Source organism: Phascolarctos cinereus, unplaced genomic scaffold (genome assembly GCF_003287225.1).
Source record: "Phascolarctos cinereus isolate Bilbo 61053 unplaced genomic scaffold, phaCin_HiC Scaffold_726;HRSCAF=1367, whole genome shotgun sequence".
Taxonomy (NCBI): domain Eukaryota; kingdom Metazoa; phylum Chordata; class Mammalia; order Diprotodontia; family Phascolarctidae; genus Phascolarctos; species Phascolarctos cinereus.
This window is the reverse complement of record NW_027556098.1, coordinates 347,868,340-347,890,640: the sequence shown is the minus strand read 5'-3', so window position 1 is coordinate 347,890,640 and position 22,301 is coordinate 347,868,340. Positions and strand designations below refer to the sequence as shown.

General features: G+C 36.9%; 1 protein-coding gene across 1 annotated transcript in view; it reads right to left on the bottom strand.

Moving 5' to 3' along the window:
• NUMA1 (nuclear mitotic apparatus protein 1) overlaps positions 1 to 22,301 on the bottom strand; it is a 64,770-nt gene that overhangs the window by 37,321 nt on the left and 5,148 nt on the right. Inside the window, 1 exon segment of the mRNA XM_020967828.2 lies at positions 20,749 to 20,829. Coding sequence (XP_020823487.2) covers positions 20,749 to 20,790 — 42 coding nt within the window. The 5' untranslated portion in view covers positions 20,791 to 20,829.

Genomic DNA, 22,301 nt, shown 5'->3' with positions numbered 1-22,301 from the left:
CTACTAGTATTATCTAGTATTTTATTATTTATTATTAGGCTAGTATTTTTTAAACTCATAAATTATATATATTATATATACACACATACATACACAATCTGATTATTTATGTACATTACCTCATTTGATCTTTTTAAAATTTAACTTTTTTCTTTTTGGCAATTAGGGTTAAGTAACTTGCCCAGGGTCACACAGCTAGTAACTGTCAAATGTTTGGTCTGAGATGGCATTTGAACTCAAGTCGTCCTGACTTTAGGGCCAATGCTCTACTCACTGTGTCACCTAGCTGCCCCTATTTTTCTCAGTCTACAAATTCTACTCACTCATTAAAAGAAAAAAAAAGAAAAAACCGGTATAACAAACATGTATAGTCGAGCAGAACAAATTTCTACATTGGTTATCTCTTATTTAATCTTCACACCAACCCTACAAAATAGGCAGGGCAAAGATTATAATTTCCAGATGAGGAAACGAAGGCTCAGAGAGATTACAGTCATATGGCTAGTATGTAATAGAGCCAAGACTCAAAGAAACTATAACCTAATAGAATTCATTCCAGTATTCCCCAGTACTATTCAGGAGACAAGCATCCTCCCAGCCTCTCAGCTTTACAACCTTATTTCTATCTTTGAATTTTCCTCCACTTACCATGCCACTCAGCTAAGTCCTGTTGATCTGCTCTCTCCAAGAAGTCTTGCATTCATTCCCTTCTCTCTATTATGATAACGATGATAAAGCTAGCACTCATATACTCGGACGGCCATATCCTAGTACAGAGTCTCATCACCTCTTGCCTAGACTATTACAACAAATCTAAAAATTAGTCTCCCTTACTCAATTCTCTCCATCCTTCATTCCATCCTCCAAATTGTGACCAGAGTTGTTAAGCACTCTCTGATATGCCCCTTTCCAACTCAATGAGCTCTAGCGGCTCCATAAGGTAGAATACAAACTGGCTGCTACTTAAGGACCTTCATAAACAGTCCCATTATATATTATTCCCCTTTCTATGCAGTCTAGCTGACTTTCTTGCTGATTCTCACGTATTACATTCCCTCGTGCCTCTGCACTGACTGTCCCCCATGCTTTGAGGGTACTCCCTTCCTCACCTTCTCAGCTTAGGTTCCTTTTCCCTTCAAATCTCAGCTCAAGCACACCTTCCCCCTAACTACTAACGCTCCCCCTCAAAAAAAATCACCTTGTATTTATTTTCAATCTATTTACACACACATAAATGCCATCTGCCCAATACAATGTTAGCTCTTTTCATCACAGACTATGTTCTTTTTGTCTCTGTATCCCTGGCATACATAAATATAATCAAGCATTAATTTTGCTTGAGACAGTGTACTAGGTCATTGTGGTCAAGGTCAAAAGCCATTAAGATCTCTGTACATACTTCCAAAACCACATGTTAACATTATCTGTGGTTTCTTAAATTTTTACTTATTTTGTTGTTTTACTTGTTTTGTAATTGTCCCAATTACATTTTAATCCGGTTTGGGCCACACACAGGAGTGCTGCAGGCCACACGCTGTCCATGAGTACGTATTTGGTACCTTTGTACTAGGCAATGTGCTACAAAATATTGGGAGAGAGAAAGCTACTGAGTATTCAACATATTTCTGTAAACTTTTACAAAATGTTTAATAAGTGTTGTGGCAACTAAGTCACAATAGGCTATGCATAGTCATTAAACTCATTTTTAGTGGCAGTAGTCTCAAAACTCAATGGCTAGATTTGGAATCAAAGTACCTTTATTAGAATCCTAGCTCTACCACTTACCATTTGTGGGACCTTACACAGTTACTTAAATTTTCTGAGCCCAACTTTTTTCAATTCTAAAATAAGAGAGACCTCTTGGGTCTCCTCTAGCTCTAAGGCTATGATCCTATGAAACTGACTCAATATTAATTGTTGAAAACGAAGAGTCACCAATGATAGCGGGACCTAGCAATGATGCCATCATAATACATCTATTTTACTGGTATTTGCTAAGGGCTGAGTAATATAAATTTATTGATGAGACTGAAATAATAATATAAATGTAATAACTCATATAACACGGACTTATCAATTAAACAAGTGATAATTCAGTATAACAGTTTAAATTTTATTACAAACAACATTAATCATCACTAACTACTTCAGCTTCTGTTACATTTAAATAAATTTCAACACATAAAGTCCTAATTTTTTAGTTGCTTCCCGTAAGTCTCCAACAGTCTTTCTTTGTACATTCCCATTTACTTTTCTGTTTACATGTGGTAGTTAAGACTGTACCCCTTAATTTGGTTCTGCTTTTTTTCCTCCCATTTAGAATTATTTCAGAAAGTTCCTTCCAGATATCTTCCATGATCCTCATACCGGTTGATCTTAACCATATTATCATATTCATTAGTATACAATTTCATTAATCCATAATTCCCTATTATTGAATATATAAAGGAACACATAATTCCTTTCAGGTTTGTTTGGGTTTTTTGGGTTCCAAGGAATGTTCTCTCAATAGCTTAGTTGGCCAAACTAATATTCCTAACAATGAAATTATTAGCTAAAAAAACCTTCTGCCACTTTGTAATTTCATTAGCAATAAATTAATATATCTGATTAGTTCTCAACAACTCCAACAGCAATGTTTCATTGTTGGGTTTTGTGGTCAATTTGGTAGGTATGAGGTAATACTTATAAGTTATGTTAATCTGTATCTATTATTACTAGTGAGATTACATTATCATGTAATACATATTATAATAATATATAAGATTAATAATATAATAATATATTATTGTTATTTGTATCTGTTATTATTAGTTATTATTAGTGAGTTGAACATTTTTTTCAAGTGTTTACCAACAATTTCTGTTTGGTCTTCTGCAAAATGATCACATCCCATGGCCATTTATCCATTATGGACAGAAAATTGTCTTGATGAAGTTATAATAGTTCTTTACATATTTTATATGCCAGGTTTTTATCTGTCACTTTTGATATAAATATTTTCCCAATGTTCTCTCTTTTTTTCAATATTATCACTCCCATGTTATGACTCTTAGACTTTATTCTTCATTCTCCCTCTTTCTAGATAGTTCTATGGTTCTTGTTTTACTCAAGTGGTCCTCTACATAAAGTGATTTTTATGTAAGGTGAACGTTCCCTTATCCACCCATTTCACTTAGTCTATATAACAAAGTCTACTAGCTTACACTTAGGAGATGGTTCACTTTTCCCCTTAAGGGCACGTTTGCCGCCAGACATGATGAAAACATAAGGATCACTGCTGAACACAGGGAGAAGTACAGTATCATTCACTGTCTGTAGACATGTGGGAACTTACTTAGAGAGGCTTCTTAGCTCACCATTTATGATACCTGCATTGTACAATGCCTGCTTTGCATAAAGAATTTTCAAAAAATATTTCTGAAATGCAGATTTCAGAATTCTTGACATAAATCCAAATTTGCATAATGTGAATTTATGTAAAGTGAGAACATGTGTGTACGGCTACAGAGAAAACTGCCTGTGTCATGCAACCAAGTACATCTGTCTTGTCCCAATAATTCTTTCTATTTAACAGAAACAAAGCCAAGTCTTGATTCTTCTGTCTGGCCATTTATCTCAGTCTTTTCTGCTAGATCTATGTCCTACTCTCTAATTGGGAGTGTACTCCAAAGCTCTATCCTAGGCTCTCTTCTCTTCTATCTCTAGGTGACTTCATCAGCTTCCATGGATTCAATTGCCATATCTATTCAGATGATTTCCAGATCTATATGCTCACCTTCTATCTCATGAACTGCAGTCTTACGTCACAAATTGCCTATAAAATATACTTCCAACTGGATGTCCTATAAGGATCTCAAAATAACAGGTACAAAACTTTATACATAATCTTTTCATGTACAAAACCTTTTTACATAATCTTTCTTTCCAAACCCACCCTTTCCCAAAATTTTCCTGTTTGTAGAAGATACCACCATCCTCCCCTTCACTTGGGTTCATAACCCTGAAGTTATCTTTAGATGACTCCTCATTTTCCCTCACCCTACCAATCCAACCAGTTCCTAAGTCTTTTTGATTCTACCTCTACATCTCCCATCCATCCCCTTCTCTCCACTCACACCAACACCACCCACCCTGGTTCAAGGTTCTCATCACCTCTTGCTTAGAGTTATTCCACTAGCTTCCAAATTGGTCTAGATATTCCCTCTCCAATACATTGCTATATCACTGCCAAAGTGTTATCCCTAAAACACAGGTCTAACTAGGTCATTCCCTTGAGCAATAAGCACTCCAGTGGCAACCTACTGCCTTTTGGATCAATTACAACTTCATCTATTTGTTATTTAAAGCCCTTCACAACTGGTTCCAACCCACTACTTTGACATAGCACTGCCTTTTACATATTCTGTAATACAAACAAGCTGGCCTTCTTTGTTATTCTTCACACATGACCTTCCATTTCTTGTTTTTTTTTCCCTTTCGCAAAGACTTTTTCCTATGCCTGAGATGTTTTTAATTCTCACTTCTGCTCTTAAGAATGCTGAGCAACCTTTAAAAGTTCAACTGCAGATGATCTATAAGAGGTTCATCCTGACCCTCCAAGGAGGCCAGTGTCATTTTGCCCATCCTGAAAATGATTCTGTATCTATATACGTATAAATTATTTTCCCTTATTAAATAAACTCCTTGAGGGTGTGCATTTCATCATTTGTTGTTTTTGCTTCCCCAGCATCCAGCACATGATAGGCAGTTAACAAATGCTTGTTGAATGACTGGCAGATGCTGAGGAAAAATGTCTCTATTCCTATTCTTTTTAAAAGTCAAGAATGAACATTGGTATTTTCTCAGTCTGTTTTTGCAATTATCAATGTCATTTTAAAGTAATATGTTTATATGTTCCATTACGCCAATAGTTTTAAACAGCTTTGCATACCTAATTATGGCAGACCCTTCTTGGTCATGATTAATAATCTGTTAATATGTTGTTAGATAAAATTTTATTTAGTTTTTTTTCAATCTATAATCATTAGGACAGTAAAAGAATCTTTTCAAAGTAAAGAAAAACTCTTTGATTTCTTTAAAATAATTAATTCAACTATTGTGCTATAAGAAATGATGAACAGAGCTATTCCCCAATTGATAAATGGTTAAAGGATATGAACAGACAGTTCTCAGACGAAGAAATTAAAGCCATCTATAGTCATATGAAAAAATGCTCTATATCGTTATTGATTAGAGAAATGCAAATCAAAACAACTCTGATGTACCACATCGAAGCTATCAGATTGGCCAACATGACAAAACAGGAAAATGACAAATGTTGGAGAGGATGCGGGAAAATTGGAACACTAATACATTGTTGGTGGAGTTGTGAAATGATCCAGCCATTTTGGAGAACAATTTGAAACTATGCCCAAAGGGCTACAAGAATGTGCATACCCTTTGATCCAGCAATAGCACTTCTAGGGCTATATCCCAAAGAGATCAAACAAATGGGAAAAGGACCCACATGCACAAAAATATACATAGCAGCTCTTTTTGTGGTGGCAAAGAATTGGAAATTGAGAGGATGCCCATCAATTGGGGAATGGCTGAGCAAGTTGTGGTATATGAATGTAATGGAATACTATTGTGCTATAAGAAATGATGAACAGGCTGACTTCAGAAAAACCTGGGAAGACTTATATGGTCTGATGCTGAGTGAAGTGAGCTTCAGAACCAAAAGGACTTTGTACACAATAGCAGCCATGTTATGCAACGACTAAGAATGTTAAACTGAACCCTTCTCAGCATTACAAGGATCTAAGACACCTCCAGAGGCCTCAGGATGGAAAATGCTGTCCACATTCAAAGAAAGAACTATGGAAGTCGAATCGCTCTCACTTATTTTTACCTTCTGTTGAGTTTTGTTTCATCTTTCTGATGGTTCCTCCTATTGGTTTTAATTTTTACTTACAACTTCACTAATGTGAAAATATGTTTAATGGGTATGTAAATGTAAAGTCTATGTCAGATTGTGCGCTGTCTTGGGGAAGGTGGGGGGGAGAAAAAGGGAGAAAAATTTTCAACTCAAAAGTATATGGAAAAAAAATTTTAAAAAAATAAAAATTTTTTAAAAAAAGAAAAAAAAAAGAAATGAAGAACAGGCTGACTTCAGAAAAACCTGGAAAGACATGGTCTGATGCTGAGTGTAGTGAGCAGAACCAGGAGAATGTTGTACACAGTACCAGCCACGTTATGCAATGACTGGTATTGATAAACTTAAACCTTCTCAGCAATACAAGGATCTAAGACATCTCCAAAGGCCTCATGATGGAAAATGCGATCCACAAAGAAGAACGAACTACGGAGTTTGAATGCAGATCATCACATACTATTTGCTATTTTTTTTCTTCTGTTGTGTTTTGTTTCCTCTTTCTGGTTGTTCCTCCTATTGGTTCTAATTCTTCCTTACAACATCACTAATGCGAAAATATGTTTAATAGGAATGTATATGTATAGCCTAAAAATCAAATAAAATAATTAACTCAAAAGTAAAGAATCATTTGAGAATTTAGAAAGTCAAAAAGTGCTTTTTTATTTTTTAGTCAATGAATAAATAGAAAAAGAAAAATAAAGACAAATCATTGCAAAATCTGGTGTTTTAGGCTTCTTGCACTGCCCTAACTCAAAGACTACTTTTGTTTAAAAATAAAATGTGAACATAATTAAGTTACACATCCAAAAATGAAGCCTATGTTTGTCTTGGCAAAATATGTGTTTATTGCTAAAGAAAAATACCCAGAATGAGTTCCTTTTTTTAGTTAAGACAATTTAGACATTTGTTGTATTTAGTAACAGAATTTCCCTCCTAAAACATAGCAAATGGTTCTCTAAACATCTATTTAATCTCTTCCTGGAATTTGCAAAATATCTAGTTCATATAATAAGTAGCTCATGCTTCCGTAACAGGTTATAGTTTGCAAAGTACTGTCCTCACAATAGACCTCTGAAGTATGTAGTCTAAATACTATTGTCCCTATCGAATAAAAAAATGAAACTGAGGCTTACAGAAGCTAAAAAACTAATGTCATACAGCTACTATAAAATGGAGCTCAGGACTTGAATTCAGGTCTCTCAGGTATAAGACAAATGCTCTGTACACATCACATTTCTAATTTTGGGAAATAATACAAATTTTTAATGGAGTTATAAATTTAATTTACAAAACACACTCAAATGAACTGCTCTGTGGAAAAAGCTAAGTGTACACCTTCTAAAAATTAAATTTCTCTCTCAATGGCAAAAAAGTACTCAAGGATCCTCTACTAAAGCCCTCTTCCAAACCCTGAAGGCAACTTTAGTTCTCAAAAAGGACATGTCAGTAGAACAAAAAGGTGGAAAAGTTTGATAGGTTTGGAGTACAAGGTCCATGTCTTCTGAGGACCAGTCTAAGTTTGAAGAGTCTCAAAAAGTGTGTGTGTATGTATGTGTACACATATACACGTTTACAGACACAGACACACACACTCACACGGAATAATGAAAAGGCTGTAATCTGTATTGCAGGAAATATCCTTTTTCAAGAAATGAACTGGAATGCCTTTTAGACACCATTTAGTTCAATCTCCTTTATGAGGAAACTGAGCCCCAAGAGATGGGATGTGACTTGGCCCAAGATCACACAGTAAAGCAGCAAACACAGGACCAGAACCCTGATTTCCCAAATCATATCTAAGGGCTTCCTCTCTTGCTGCCACATATCATACCCTTCCAAATTCAATGCGACTAAGGCTAAAAAATGGCCTTTTTGCTCTCCTAAATTTCAACCACTTGGACTGCTTATTTCCCATACCAAATACACAGAAGTGGCTGACCTCTAGGATAACTTTGAGTATTACACTTTTCACAGGAGGCATGAGGAGACAAAATGTTAACTTCAACCTAAAACTAACCTGATTAATTCTTGTACTTTCTGAAGAATAAATTCAATTTTCTTGAGAATACTAAATTAGATGATGATTTAAATCATCATCTAAGGTAATCTGATTTATATAAAATGCTACTATTTGAAAGTAATGAATCTGCATTTCTTTCAAATTAAGACTGGTGAATCCTATTGATTAGAGAAATGCAAATCAAAACAACTCTGAGGTACCACATCATATCTATCAGATTGGCTAACAGGACAAAATAGGAAAATGATAAATGTTGGAGATGTGGGAAAATTGGAGCATTAATGCATTGTTGGCAGAGTTATGAAATGATCCGACCATTTTGGAGAGCAATTTGGAACTATGCCCAAAGGGCTATAAAAATGTGCATACCCTTTGACCCAGCAATAGCACTTCCAGGTCTGTATCCCAAAGAGATCATACAAATGGGAAAAGGACCCACATGTACAAAAATAGCAGCTCTTTCTGTGGCGGCAAAGAATCGGAAATTAAGGGGATGCCCATCAATTGGGGAACAGCTGAACAAGTTGTGGTATATGAATGTAATGGAATACTACTGTGCTATGAGAAATGATGAGCAAGTAGACTTCAGAAAAACCTGGAAAGACTTATATGGACTAATGCTGAGTGAAGTGGGCAGGACCAGGAGAACGTTGTACACAGTAACAGCTATGTTGTGCAATAACTAACTTTGATAGACTTAGCTCTTCTCAACAATGCAATGATCTAAGACATCTCCAAAAGTCTCACGATGGAAAATGCTGTCCATATTCAGAGAAAAAACTATGGAATTTGAATACAGATCGAGCTCTGATTCTTATAATCTAGCCACTGCTCAGATTTTTACAATCTAACCAATAGCCCACAGATGCTCAGATTCCTTAAGAATCTGGCTAACATGGCAGATCTTTAATCAATCTTGTTTTTGGCTGAAAAATAAAAATAAAAAACGAATGCAGATTGAAACATACTATTTGCTCTTTTTGTTTTTCCTTCTGTTTTGCTTTGTTTCTTCTTTCTTGTAGTTTCTCTTATTGGTTCTAATTCTTCTTTACAACATGAAAACATGTTTAATAGTAATATATATGTAGAGCTCATATCAGATTGCATGCCATCTCGGGGAGGGAAGCAGGAAGGGAAGGGGAGAAAATTTAAAACTCAAAAGCTTATGAAAGTGAATGCTGAAAAATAAATTGATTAATTAAAAAAAAAAAGACAGGTGAGCCATTATTTCCCTAAGGTCCTTCTTCCTCTATTTGTTTGAACTGCTTAAGTGCCAAGATGTAAAGGAGAAGGTACTGGACTTGAGTGTCTTGGCTGAGTGCTGTTTGGCAAGTTATTTAATCTCGCTAAGCCTCAATTTCCTCATTTACAAAATGGGAAAAAATGACACTCGTACTGGCTTCCTCACAGAGTTGTAAGGAAAAGTGTTTATAGACCCTTAAAGAGACAAGAGCTTTTCAATAAATGGTAAGTTCCAAGATGTCGGGGATAATTCAGTGCCAGCTACAGTATTATGAACAAAATGGGCAATCAAAAAAGTGGTTGTTTTGAACCAATTTTTACATATGTCATCCATTCCTAAGAAATTGTTACAGTATTATTATTGCCACCTTAGAAGTTTTATTACATGCCACTCTATTATTTTTATCTGCCAAAATAATCAGCCATATCCTGTACTACAAAAGTAGATGACAAAGAATACTAAGAAAAAGTCAAAAGAAAGATTTGAAGAAATGATGACAGGTAGTCAATTAAGATGACTTTGCTAGATATACTGATCAAACTATTCATTTGGGGGAAACAGCCCCATTTCTGCAGGCCTCCAAAGGCAAATATGACCTCTTCTGGCTCATTCTCCTGGATGTCAAAAAATTACCTCCTAGAATGGTATGGGGAAATAATTACCATCAAATTTACATGTAAATGCCTGTAGGCTTCTCAGTAGCACAGCTAAGGACTACCTGATTTTCCATATCAATAGGGGACATGTATGTCCCTACCTCATAGAGCTTTGTCTCTGCACTACTGAAGTGGTAAGCCATGATTTACAGGTCTCATAAACACCATCTTTGGAAATCAAAGATGAAAAAGTTTTGGAAAAGACATCATTAAAAGCTACAACTGCAAATATGACTTCAGCAAACCAATCACAAGGTTGGCACAGAAGCCCTATATAGCAATTATGAGGGACTTCAATTATTCTGATGTCTGTCACAGTCCTCCCTTGGCTAAAGAGAATAGCTAATTTCTTGGTTTGTTTTAATGATAATTTCATCCTTTAAAAGATAAAGGAACCAACAAGGAGAATTATTATTATAGACTCAATTCTCACCAAGAAGGTAGAATTGATTCCTTGAGGGAAATAATAGGAACACTGATAATTGAGAAATAACTAATTTTGATAAAGAAGGAAATCTGGGGATTGTATGATATGCACCCTAGATTTCTGGATAGCTGACTTCAAAGGACCAGAGAAAGGGCAGGTAGAATTCCATGGACTAAAATTCTACAAAAGTCAAGAGGGACAGAAAGCTCTCAGAAATAAGATTGTAAAGCTGTAAGAAACAGTCCAGTGGAGAGAAAAAAGAAAAATTATTCAAAGAAATCTATACAAATGTAAAGAGAATCTATCAAATCACTTAGATTTTTAAAATACAGAAGATGCAAAGGCAGATGATAGATGATAAATAGAAAATTATGTCATCAACCACAATTCCAAAGGCCTCATGATGCTATCCACCTTTAGACAGAGAGATCACAGACTCAGAGTGCAGAGTGAAGCATTGTATTTTTTTGGACATCACTCACTAATGTGGGAATCTGTTTTGCCTGACTATACATATATGTAACAGGTAATGTTTTTCTTGCTTTCTCAATGGATGGGGAAGGGGCAGTGGGAAGGAGAGAATTCAGAAGTGAAAATAAAATTGAAAATTTTTTTTAACAAAATCATGATTTTATAAGAACTTTCCCAGGAACACCAAAACTCAGAATAAGCTGTGGTTGAGAAAAGATGAAGAACATCAAAATAAGGGTTCCCCCCACCCCCAAAATAAGCAAGGAGATGAAAGGAAGAATCACAGCTGCCCTTAATGAATTCAAGTCACCAGGTCCAGATAAACTAGATTCTAGGGTTATGAAAGAATTGAGAAGATATGACTGCTGTGCTACTAACAATGATCTTTGGAAGACTGAAACTATTAAAACATTTTTTAAACGCACATAGAAAAAAAGTGAAAGAAGTTCTGAAGAAGTACTGACAAGAAGGACAGTTTTGAAAGTAATGTGTAGAACTTATTGTATATATATATTTAAAAAACAAGACATATAGGGGGCAGCTAGGTGGCGCAGTAGACAGAGCACCAGCCCTGAAGTAAGGAGGACCTGAGTTCAAATTTGGCCTCAGACCAAACACCTTGACGCATACTTAGCTGTGAGACCCTGGGCAAGTCACTTAACCCCAATTGCCTTAAAAAAAAATTTAAAATCAAAACAAAATAAGACATGAAATAAAGATTTAATTTCATAGAAAATCATCTTTTTGTGTTTTATTATATGCCCAGAAATGCCCTTTTTTGGGCAATTTAAGCTCAGAATAATTTTTTTTTAAAAAGTATTTTTAGCTGCTTTTTCTTTTTAAATTGAGTTCCAAATTCTCTTCCTCCCTTCCACCCACTCCCCCATCCATATATTATATCAATTTACATGTAAAAAAAAACCATACATGTAAAATCATGAAAAATATTTCCCCCCCCAAAAGCAAAAAAAAAATTAAAAAATGAGAAAATTATACTTCAATTTGCACTCAGAGTTCATCAGCTCTCTCTCTCTGGAGGTAGATAGCATTTTTTCACCTTAAGTCCTTTGGAATTGTCTTGGATCATTGTACTGATCAGAGTAACCAAGTCTTTCACAGTTGATCATTATTATAACACTGCCACTACTGTATACAATGATCTTCTGGTTCTTTTCACTTCATATCAGTTCATAAAGGTCTTGCCATGTTTTTCTGAAAACACCGCTCTTGTCATTTCTTATAGCAGAATAGTTATCCATCACAATCATATATCACAACTCATTCAGCTATTTCCTGATTTGATAAGCACCCTCTTCATTTCCAATTCTATGCTATCGCAAAGAAATTTTGCGTGTGTGTGTGTGTGTGTGTGTGTGTGTGTGTGTGTGTGTGTGTGTGTTGTACATATAAGTCCTTTTCCTTTTTTTCCTTTAATCTTGCTGGTGGTACAGTCCCAGTGGTGGTATTATTGGGTCAAATGCCATGCAGTTTTATAGCCCTTTGGGCATAGTTTCAAATTGTTCTCCAGAATGGCTGGACCAGTTCACTATACTAGCAGTTCCTTGGTGTACCTATTTTCCCTTCATACTCTCCAGCATTCATCATTTCTGATAGGTGTGCAGTGGTACCTCAGAGTTGTTTTAATTTGCCTTTTTCTTTTCAATAGTGTTTTAGAGCACTTTTTCATATGACTATAAGATAGCTTTGATTCCTTCTTCTGAAAACTATTTACATCCTTTGACCACTTATCAACTGGGGAACGACTTATTTTTACAAATTTGACTCAGTTTTATACTCAGCATATATTTGAGAAATGAAGTGTTTATCAAAGAAATTTGGTACAAAAATTTTTTATTTTACTTCATTGTCTCACTGACACCTTTTAGCATAATGTAGTTTTCCTGATTATCCTCTTTAATTAGGTCTAGTTTTGCTTTTACTTTGAGATCATGATTGCTATTCCTGCTTTTTTTTTAAGTTCAGCTGAAGCTTATTAGAATCTGCTCCAGCCCTTTATTTTAATTGTGTGTATCTTCCTACTTCAAGCCTGTCTCTTGTACACACATTTTGTTAAGATTGTTTTCTAATCCATTCTGCTATCTGCTTCCATCTTATGGCTGAACTCATCCCATTCACATTCACAGTCATGATTACTGTGTATTTCCCTCCATCCCATTTTCTACTGTTTTTCTTCTCTTTTTATCCTATCCCTCCTCAAAAGTCTATCTTGTTTCTAACCACTGCCTCCCTTAATCTGTCCTTCCTTTTATAATCCCTTGATCTGTCCCACCTTTTATCATCCTTCCCCTCTTTATCTTATCTCCCTCCCCTCCTATTTCCCTATTAAGTTACACTTTCATACATAACTGAATATTGAATCAATTTCAATGAGAGAGAGGTTCAAACATTGTCCACCTCTCCCCACTCTCCATTTCCCCCTCCACCATTAAAGCTCTTTCTTGTGCATCTCTTTTATGTGGAATTTTTTCTCCATTTTACCCTCCCCTTCACTCTTTTCACAATGCATCCATCTTTCTCACCTCTTCATTTTTTTTGAGATTTTTCCAATAACTTTTAACTGCTATAATAATAACATTCTTAGGAATTACATGTATTATCTTCCCATATAAGAATGTACACACTTTAACTTTATTTGCCCCTTATGATTACTCTTTCATATTTACCTTTTTATTCTTCTCTTATGTCTTGTGTTTGATTTTGTGCCAGGTTTTCTATTCAGTTCTAGCCTTTTCAAGCATCAGGAATGCTTGAAAGTCCTCCATTTCCTTAAATATTCATATTTTCCCCCAGAAGAATTACACTCTGTTTTGCTGGGTAGGTGATTTTTGGTTAAAATACCAGCTCCTTGTCCTCTGGTATATCATATTCAAAGACTTCCATTCCTTTAATGTGGAAGTTGCTAAATCTTTTGTGATCCTTATGGTGGCTCCACACTCTCTGAATTATTTCTTTCTAGCTGCTTGAAGCATTTTCTCTTCGACCTTGAAGCTCTGGAATTTGGCTAAAATATTCCTGGAAGTTTTCATTTTTGGATCTCTTTTAGGAGATAAGTGTATTCTTTCCATTTCTATTTTATCCTCTGGATCTAAACTATTGAGGTAGTTTTCCTTGATAATTTCTTGAAATATAATGTCTAGGCTCTTTCTTTGATCATGGCTTTCAGGTAGTCCAATAATTTAAATTATCTTTCCTCAATCTATTTTCCAGGTCAGCTGTTTTTCCAATGAGATATTTCACTTTTTTAAATTTTTTTCATTCTTTTGACTTTGTTTTATTGCTTCTTGGTGTCTCATGGAGTCATTAGATTCCACTTACTTAATTCTAACTTTTAAGGAATTATTTTCCTTTTGTTAGCTTTTGTACCTTTTACCACTAGGCGAATTCTGTTTTTCAATGTGTTATTTTCTTCAGTACTTTTTTGTGCCCTTTTTACCAAGCTATTTATTCTCATTTCATAATTTTCTTACATCATTCTCATTTCTTTTCCCAATTTTTCCTCTACTGCTCTCATCTCTTTCTTCAACTCTTCCAGGAATTCTCATCAGGCTTAGGTCCAATTAGTATTTTTCTTTGAGACTTTTTTGGGTAGCTGTTTTCATATTGTCATCTCCTTCTGATTTTATTTTTTGGTCTTCCCTGCCACCATTTTTGCTCATGTTTCCAGCCCATTTCTTGACTTTGAACTTCATGGTAAAGTCAGGCTCTGCTCACCTGGGAGTGGGGAGGCACTGCTCCAAGCTTCAAGCTTTCTAGTGTTGCTGTTTTCAGAGCTAGTTTGGGGAGGGGGAGGGCATCTGCAATTTTTTGGTGCTTCCAAAGTGGTGTGATCTTGGCAGAGGTATGATCACTGCTCTCCTGGTCTGTACTCTGATCTTTACCCAGGAAGGATCCCTGGAGCCCTGCAGCCACAAACTCTAGAAGTCTCTTTGCCTTGGAACTACAACTAGGGCTTCTGTTTCTTCATGACTGACCACTAGCACTCCTCTCCACCTTGGAACTGCAATCCAGAACTGTGTATGGGTGATAGGGTTGCCAATCATTGCCATTTTTACCCAGTGCCAGCTAAGGGTGAGCTATAATCTCTTTCGGACCAGCTGTCTGACCCCTCTTACAGTCTCTGGACTGAGAGCTCTCAAAGTTGCTACTATAGCCGCTATTACTGCCACTGCATGTACAAGCTTCTACCCCAGTATCATAAGATGCTCCTGCTGATGTCCTAAGTTTTCTTAGGTTGGAAAAATGTTTCACTCTGAACTTTTCTTCGCTCTTCCACTACAAAATTTAATTTCAGGTGTTATTTTAAAATTGTTTGGAGGGGAATATTGGGAGAGTTCAGCTGGGTCGCCTTTAAACCCCAAAATTTTATTTTAAAAAAAGATAACAGGGCTCAAAAACTATGAAACTGTGACCCTTTGACCCAGCAATACCACTATCAGGACTATACCTCAAAGAGATTTGAAAAAAAAAAAGGAAAGGACTCATATGTACAAAAATATTTATAGCAGCTCTTTTTGTAGTGTCAAAGAATGGGAAACTGCAGGGGTGTCCATTAACTGGAGTATGGCTAAACAAGTTCTGGTATATGAATGTGATCAAACGTAACTGTGCTGTAAGAAATGTTGAAGGGAATGGTTTCAGAGAGACTTGAGAATATTTGTATGAAATGAGGCAAAAGTAGGTAGACAGCACAGCTAGGTGGTGGAGTGAATCAAGCACTGGCCCTAGAGTCAGGAGGACCTGAGTTCAAATCCAGCCTCAGACACATAACACTCACTAGCTGTGTGACTCTGGGCAAGTCACTTAACCCCAATTACCTTACTTTAAAAAAAAAAATTAAGTAGAACCAGGAAAACAATTTATACAACAACAAAAAGACAAAACAACTATGAAAGACTTAAAAACTCTGATTGATACCCTGACCAACCACAATTCCAGGGGTCTCATAATGAAACACACTATTTAACTCCTAAAAGTAAAGGCGATGGACTCAGAATACAGATGATACTTTTTTTGGTCATGGCCAGTGTAAGAATCTGTTTTGTTTTAACTACTCATATGTATAAGAAGAATTTTCGTTTCCTTGATTTCCCAGTGGCCAAGGAGAAAGAGAATATGAACCTGAAAAAAACTGAATTGGGAAAACCATAAAGAGTTAAAAAAGATACCAAAGAATCAGAGAAGAGCAAATGTTGTTCTGATTTTTTTTTAAAGAAACAAGCCTAAAACCTTAAAAAATATGTGTCATTTAAAAATATTTTAGGGGGCTAAGTCAAGATGGCGGAGTAAAAGCAGTGACTTGCATGAACTCTCCCCCAAAATACCTATAAAAAATGGCTCTAAACAAATTCTAAAACAGCAGAACCCACAAAAAGACAAACAAATTTCCAGCCCAAGACAGCCTGGATGGTTGACTGGAAAGGCATATTGCGTCAGGTGGGGAGAGGAACAGAGTTTGGTGCAAACCTGGAGCAGGGCTCAGAGGACTGAATCACAGGCAGCTGTAGCAGTTTCCAGACTTTTCAACCCATGAACACCAAAGACAACTTAAAAGATTGGTGGGAAAAGTCTGTTACTGCAGTGGAAGAAAGAATCACTGTTCCTGTCCCAGTCCCCAAGCTTGACCCCAGGGCAAGAGCTGCTTCCTGAGCTTCCAACCCACAGACTGAGGGGGAATTGCAATCAAGTGGCTGATAAGAAGGGGACTGCAGGGATCTCTCTGCTGGTACAGGATTCTCTTGCTTTGCCTGTGCTTGGATCTAGGTCACAGTTCTGGGTGGTGGTCCTAGAGCAAGAAAGAGTGCTGGCATGGTGGAGCTTGTAGTGGCAGTGGAGCAGAAATCCTCCTCATAGTTCCAAGGCAGAAAAGAGTGCTTGTGGTCACTCACAGGCCAGAGCACAGGCTAGGAAAAGAGTAAATGCCTCACCTCTTATATCCCCTTGGAAGAACTGAAAATTTACAGGTCCCTAAGTATCTCTGAAAACAGCTGCACAAAACTCTTGAACCTTGGGACAGTACACTCTCCACACTGGAGGCAGACCCCTACCTTAACAAAGAGTTTAAAACTCAAATAATTGGCTGGAATCATGAATAAACAAAGGTCCAAAAAAAGTCAGACCACAGAATCTTTCTTCGGTAATAAAGAAGATCGAAACATACAACCAGAAGAAGACAACAAAGTCAAAGCTCCTACATTCAAAGCCTCCAAGAAAAATATGAATCAGTCTCAGGCCATGGAAGAGCTGAAAAAGGAGTTTGAGAAACAAGTAAGAGAAGCAGAGGAAAAACTGGAAAGAGAAATGAGAGTGATGCAAGAAAATCATGAAAAACAAGTCAACAGCTTGCTAAAGGAGACCCAAAAAAATACCGAAGAAAATAACACCTTAAAAAATAACCTAACCCAAATGGCAAAAGAGGTCCAAAAAGCCAACAAGGAAAAGAAAGCCCTGAAAAGAAAAATTGGCCAAATGGAAAAGGAAGTCCAAAAGATTACTGAAGAAAATACTTCCTTAAAAATTAGAATGGAGCAATTAGAAGACAGTGACTTTATGAGAAATCAAGATACTGTAGAAACAAATCTGGAAGAATGAAAAATTAGAAAACAATGTGAAATATCTCACTGGAAAAAAATGACCTGGAAAATAGATCCAGGAGAGAGAATTTAAAAATTATTGGACTATCTGAAAGCCATGATAAAAAAAAAAAGCCTAGACATCATCTTTCAAGAAATTATCAAGGAAAACTGCCCTGATATTTTAGAACCAGAAGGTAAAATAGAAATTGAAAGAATCCACCAATCACCTCTTGAAAGAGATCCTCAAAGGAAAACTCCTAAGAATATTGTAGCCAAATTCCAGAGTTCCCAGGTCAAGGAGAAAATATTGCAAGCAGCCAGAAAGAAACAATTCAAGTATTGTGGAAACACAATCAGGATAACACAAGATTTAGCAGCTTCTACATTAAAGGACTGTAGAGCATGGAATATAATATTCCAGAGGGCAAAGGAGACAGGATTACAACCAAGAATCCCCCACCCAGCAAAACTGAGTATAATCCTTCAGGGGAAAAAATGCTCATTCAGTGAAATAGGGGACTTTCAAGCATTTTTGATGAAAAGACCAGATACCTTTTCAGTGAGGGTGAGTGGGGTGGGAGGAAGGGAAAAAATCTGGAACCTAAAGTTTTAAAAAGACATGTTAAAAAAATTGTTTTCACATGCAACTGAGAAATAAGAAACACAGGAAATGGGGTATAGAAATCCATTCCGCCCTACAGGAAAATAGAAGAGGAAGGGGATAAGAGAAGGGGGGGAGAGACAGAAGGGAGGGCAGATTAGGGGAAGGGGTATACAGAATGCATGCCATCTTGGGGTGGGGGGAGGAATGAAATGGGAAGAAAATTTGGAACTCAAAAACTTGTGGAAATGAATGTTGAAAACTAAAAATAAATAAATTTTTAAAAAATATTTTTGATTCCTAGCAAAATTCCATGATGTATTATTAAAGAAATCACTAGTGAACAACTAGAAAAGGAAGCAGAGATCACTAAGAACCAACAAGGTTTCATAAAGAGCAAGTCTCATCCTAGACAATACTCAGTTTTTTTGGGGGGGCAAGGTTAATAGAATGGTAGAACAGACAACTACTGTAAACAATTTACCTAAATTTTATCAAAGCATTTACCAAATCCTCTCATGTTCTTCTAGTAGACAAGAGAGAGGTGGGCTAAACAGTATTATTAAGGCAGATTAAGAACTGGTTTCAGGACCTGAGACAAAAAGTCACTAATGGTTTGATGTCAACTTGGAATATTTCTAGGGTAATATTCTAGGGAACCACCTGGCCCTGAGCTGCTTGACATTTTTATTAACCACTTGGCTAAAGGGATGGATAACATGATCATTAAATTTGCAAATGGCCCAAAACTGGGAGATATGGCTGACCAATCAGTCATTCAACAAGTTTTTTTTTTGTTTTAGGCAATTGGGGTTAAGTGACTTACCCAAGGTCACACAGCTAGTAAGTATCAAGTATTTGGTCTGAGGCCAGATTGAACTCAGGTCCTCCTGACGTCAGGGCTGGCACTCTATCCACTGCACCACCTAACTGCCCCTAAAGTGCACGCATACTCTCTTTTTCTTTTCTTTTTTGGCTAGGCAATGGGGTTAAGTGACTTGCCCAGGGTCACACTGCTAGTAAGTGTTATGTGTCTGAGGCCGAATTTGAACTCAGGTCGTCCTGAATCCAGGGCCAGTGCTCTATCCACTACGCCACCTAGCTGCGCTCGACAAGCTTTTAGTAAACACCTACTATTAACTAGCAGTTAGATGGTACAGTGGATAGAGTGCCAGGTTGCAGACAAGAAGACTTCTCTTCCTTGGTTCAAATCTGGCTTCAGACACTTAACAGCTGTGTGATCTTGGACAAGTCACTGAACCCTGTTTGTTTCAGTTTCTCCATCTGTAACATATGCTGGAGAAGGAAATGGCAAACCACTCTAATACTTTTGCCAAGTAAACCCCAAATAAAGTCAGAAAGAGCCAAACAACTGAAAATGATTAAACAACAGCAACATTAACTATTGAGGATATAAAGACAAAAATCACAATCTCTGCCCTCAAAGATCTTACTTTCTATTGAGGAAAAGGCATTTACACACAAAGTATGTGCAAAATGTATATTTTAAATTTGGACCTGTGATTTCCCTGGTAGAGGGGACTTCCAGCAAGGAAACTCCCTTTTCTATTACGGATCAGCAAGAGCTCAGCAATTTGTAGTCACAGAGGGTTGCCTTGAGGCACTGAGAAGTTACTTGCCCAGGTTCAAATAGCAACTATGTACCAAGAGGCAATATTTTATCAGGTCTTCCAGACTCAGAGGTCATATCTCTATACACTTTGACACTATGTCTCATGAAAAACACAAGGTAATTTCATCAAGAAACTGAGGGGATCAAAAAAGGTTTCTAGGCCTCTGTGGGTACTGGCTGAACTTGCAGGAAATTTGAGATTCTAAGATGCAAAGGTGAAGAAAGATTACACTGCAAGTGTAGAGGGAGGGGAACTGGAGACAGCTAATGCAAAGACATGGAGATAGGAGATGGAATGTTCTGTATGAAGAACAGCAAGGAGGCCATTTTTTTCTTTCTACTTTTATTGTTATATAGCATTTTCTGCCTCATATACACTTTTTTTTTCTTTTTGGTGAGGCAATTGGGATTAAGTGACTTGCCCAGAGTCACACAGCTAGTGAGTGTTATGTGTTTGAGGCCAAATTTGAACTCAGGTCTTCCTGACTCCAGGGCTGGCCCTCTATCCACCGCGCCACCTAGCTGCCCTGACACCACTTTTTCTCCATAAAGAATGAGGAGATGGTTATGTTAACTATATATTATTTATTATCTAAATTGGGAGAAGGACCTTTACATAAAAAAGGTTTTCCAGTATTTGAAGGTCTGTCACACAGAAAAGATTTAAATTAGTTCTTCCTGGCAAAAGAACAGAATTAGGAACAAGGTGGAAGTTACTGGGCAGGTTCCAGTTTGATATAAGGAAAAACCTCAAGAAATGAGAACCGTTCAAAAGAGGAATGGACTGCTTCTTGCAGTACTGGGTCCTCCCCTTGCTAGAGATCTTTGAGCAAAGGCTGGATGGCTATTTGTAAAGTATGCTGATGGAATTCTTGTTCAGGTACTAGTGAACTTGAGGTCTTAAATGAAAGGTGAAGAGAAGTCAATTCAATAAGGCTGGAGGTGATTTAGGGGAGATTTAATAACTCTTCAAGTACACAAAGAAAGCTAGTAGTTGAAGTGAGTTCCTGGTTGAAGGCTATGGAAGAAATTAAATGAACTTTCAATATTGGTTTCAGTCTACAGTAAGTTTAACAGAGCTCAAAAGCCAGCTTCTAGAAAATACAAAACACTGGAACAAAGAAAGGAATCCCTTTGCCCACCAAGAAGAAACAAGGGAGAGAAAATGGCAAGGAATAATCACCTACCCAAGACAGGAGTGCAGCTGCCCTGGTTGCATGAAGAGTCATACTGGCGATGTCAGATGGTCAGCCCACCACACCTGGAACCTAAAGAGAAGAAGAGCAGCAGTTTAGAGTTTGGGAAGTCAGGTTAACTTACTATGTTATAAGAGGAAAGAAAAACTGTTTTTGTTTAGGCTTCCAAGCAATCCAAATTGTACCCACTGCTTAGGCCCAATTATGGCAACATTCTAGGTAATAAGACAATTTTTCCAGAGATTGGAGAAGTTGCTACTGCTGCCCAAAAGTAGATTATCACTGACAATCTTACAGAGAAGACTACTGGACTAAATTCAACGTTCATGCTCTATCCAAGTACTTTGGAAAAGATAACTTTTTAGGCTGGACCATAGTCGTATTCTGTGAAGACCTCCCCCTTAAGCAGAAGATGGCAAGATTCTAAGGCTTCCTAAAATCCTGCCTGATTCACATAAGCAGGTCTTCAGGGAAGGGTTCACTTTTCCCATCCTAAGTTTTCAATATTACTAGTTGAGGTAGAAGAACCTAAAGGGTCTTCTAAAAATCTAAGTTACCTAGGATTTACTTTACTCATAATCCAACTTCTTCATTTTACATAAAGATAAGAAAACTGAGGTCCAGAGAGAAGTGATCTGTCCATGGTAACATAGGTAGAGAGAGCTATAATTCAAATCCAAGTTTGATTCCAAATCTAAGTGGTGTCCTTTTCACTCTATCAAGATGCCTCACCTTAGAATTGTATGTCAAAACCAAGGCTCCTTAAGTAAATATAAATCCAGCTCTTCAAGAGAACATGAGATAACTTAGGACATTTAGAATTTAACAGACATTTATTCAGTACCTATTAGATATAGAGAGTACTTTGCTAAGGAGGGCAAATTTAGATAAGGTTCTTGCCTTCCTAGAGTTTAGTAGACAGATAAGACAACAACACAGATGGCTATAATACATAATCATAATCCAATCAAATCACCATTTATGTGCCAAATACATGTAAGATATATCAGGTGTTGGATATTCAAAACCAACCACATTAGTCTTAGAATAGGGTTTTGTCCCAGAATTCTTTGCCCCAACTTCCCTTCAATTTGAAGCCCTAGGAAGTAATCAATGCAGATGCTGGCTTGTCTGAAGAACCTTAGCTCTGGAAGTCAATATACCTCCCAGTAATTCACACTACCCTTTCCTGACAACCAGAAATGATTAAAACCAGACCCTGCCCCATAGTTAGTCTGACCTTTTGGAGAAGAGCTAGAGCAGTAAGGTTATGTCCATGCGCTTAGAAGATTTTCTATATTCTCAAGTTTAGAGAGGCTGTTGTTTGGTCGTGTTTTACGCTTTGTGACCTCATTTGGAGTTTTCTTGGCAAATTTACTGATGTTTGCCATTTCCTTCTCCGGCTCATTTTACAGATGAGGAAACTGAGCCAATCAGGTTTGGTAGAGTCACACAGCTAGTAAGTGTTTGAGGCCACATTTGAACTCAGGTCTTCCTGACTCCAGGGATGGAGCTCTATCCCCTTGTGCCACCCAATCCCTAAC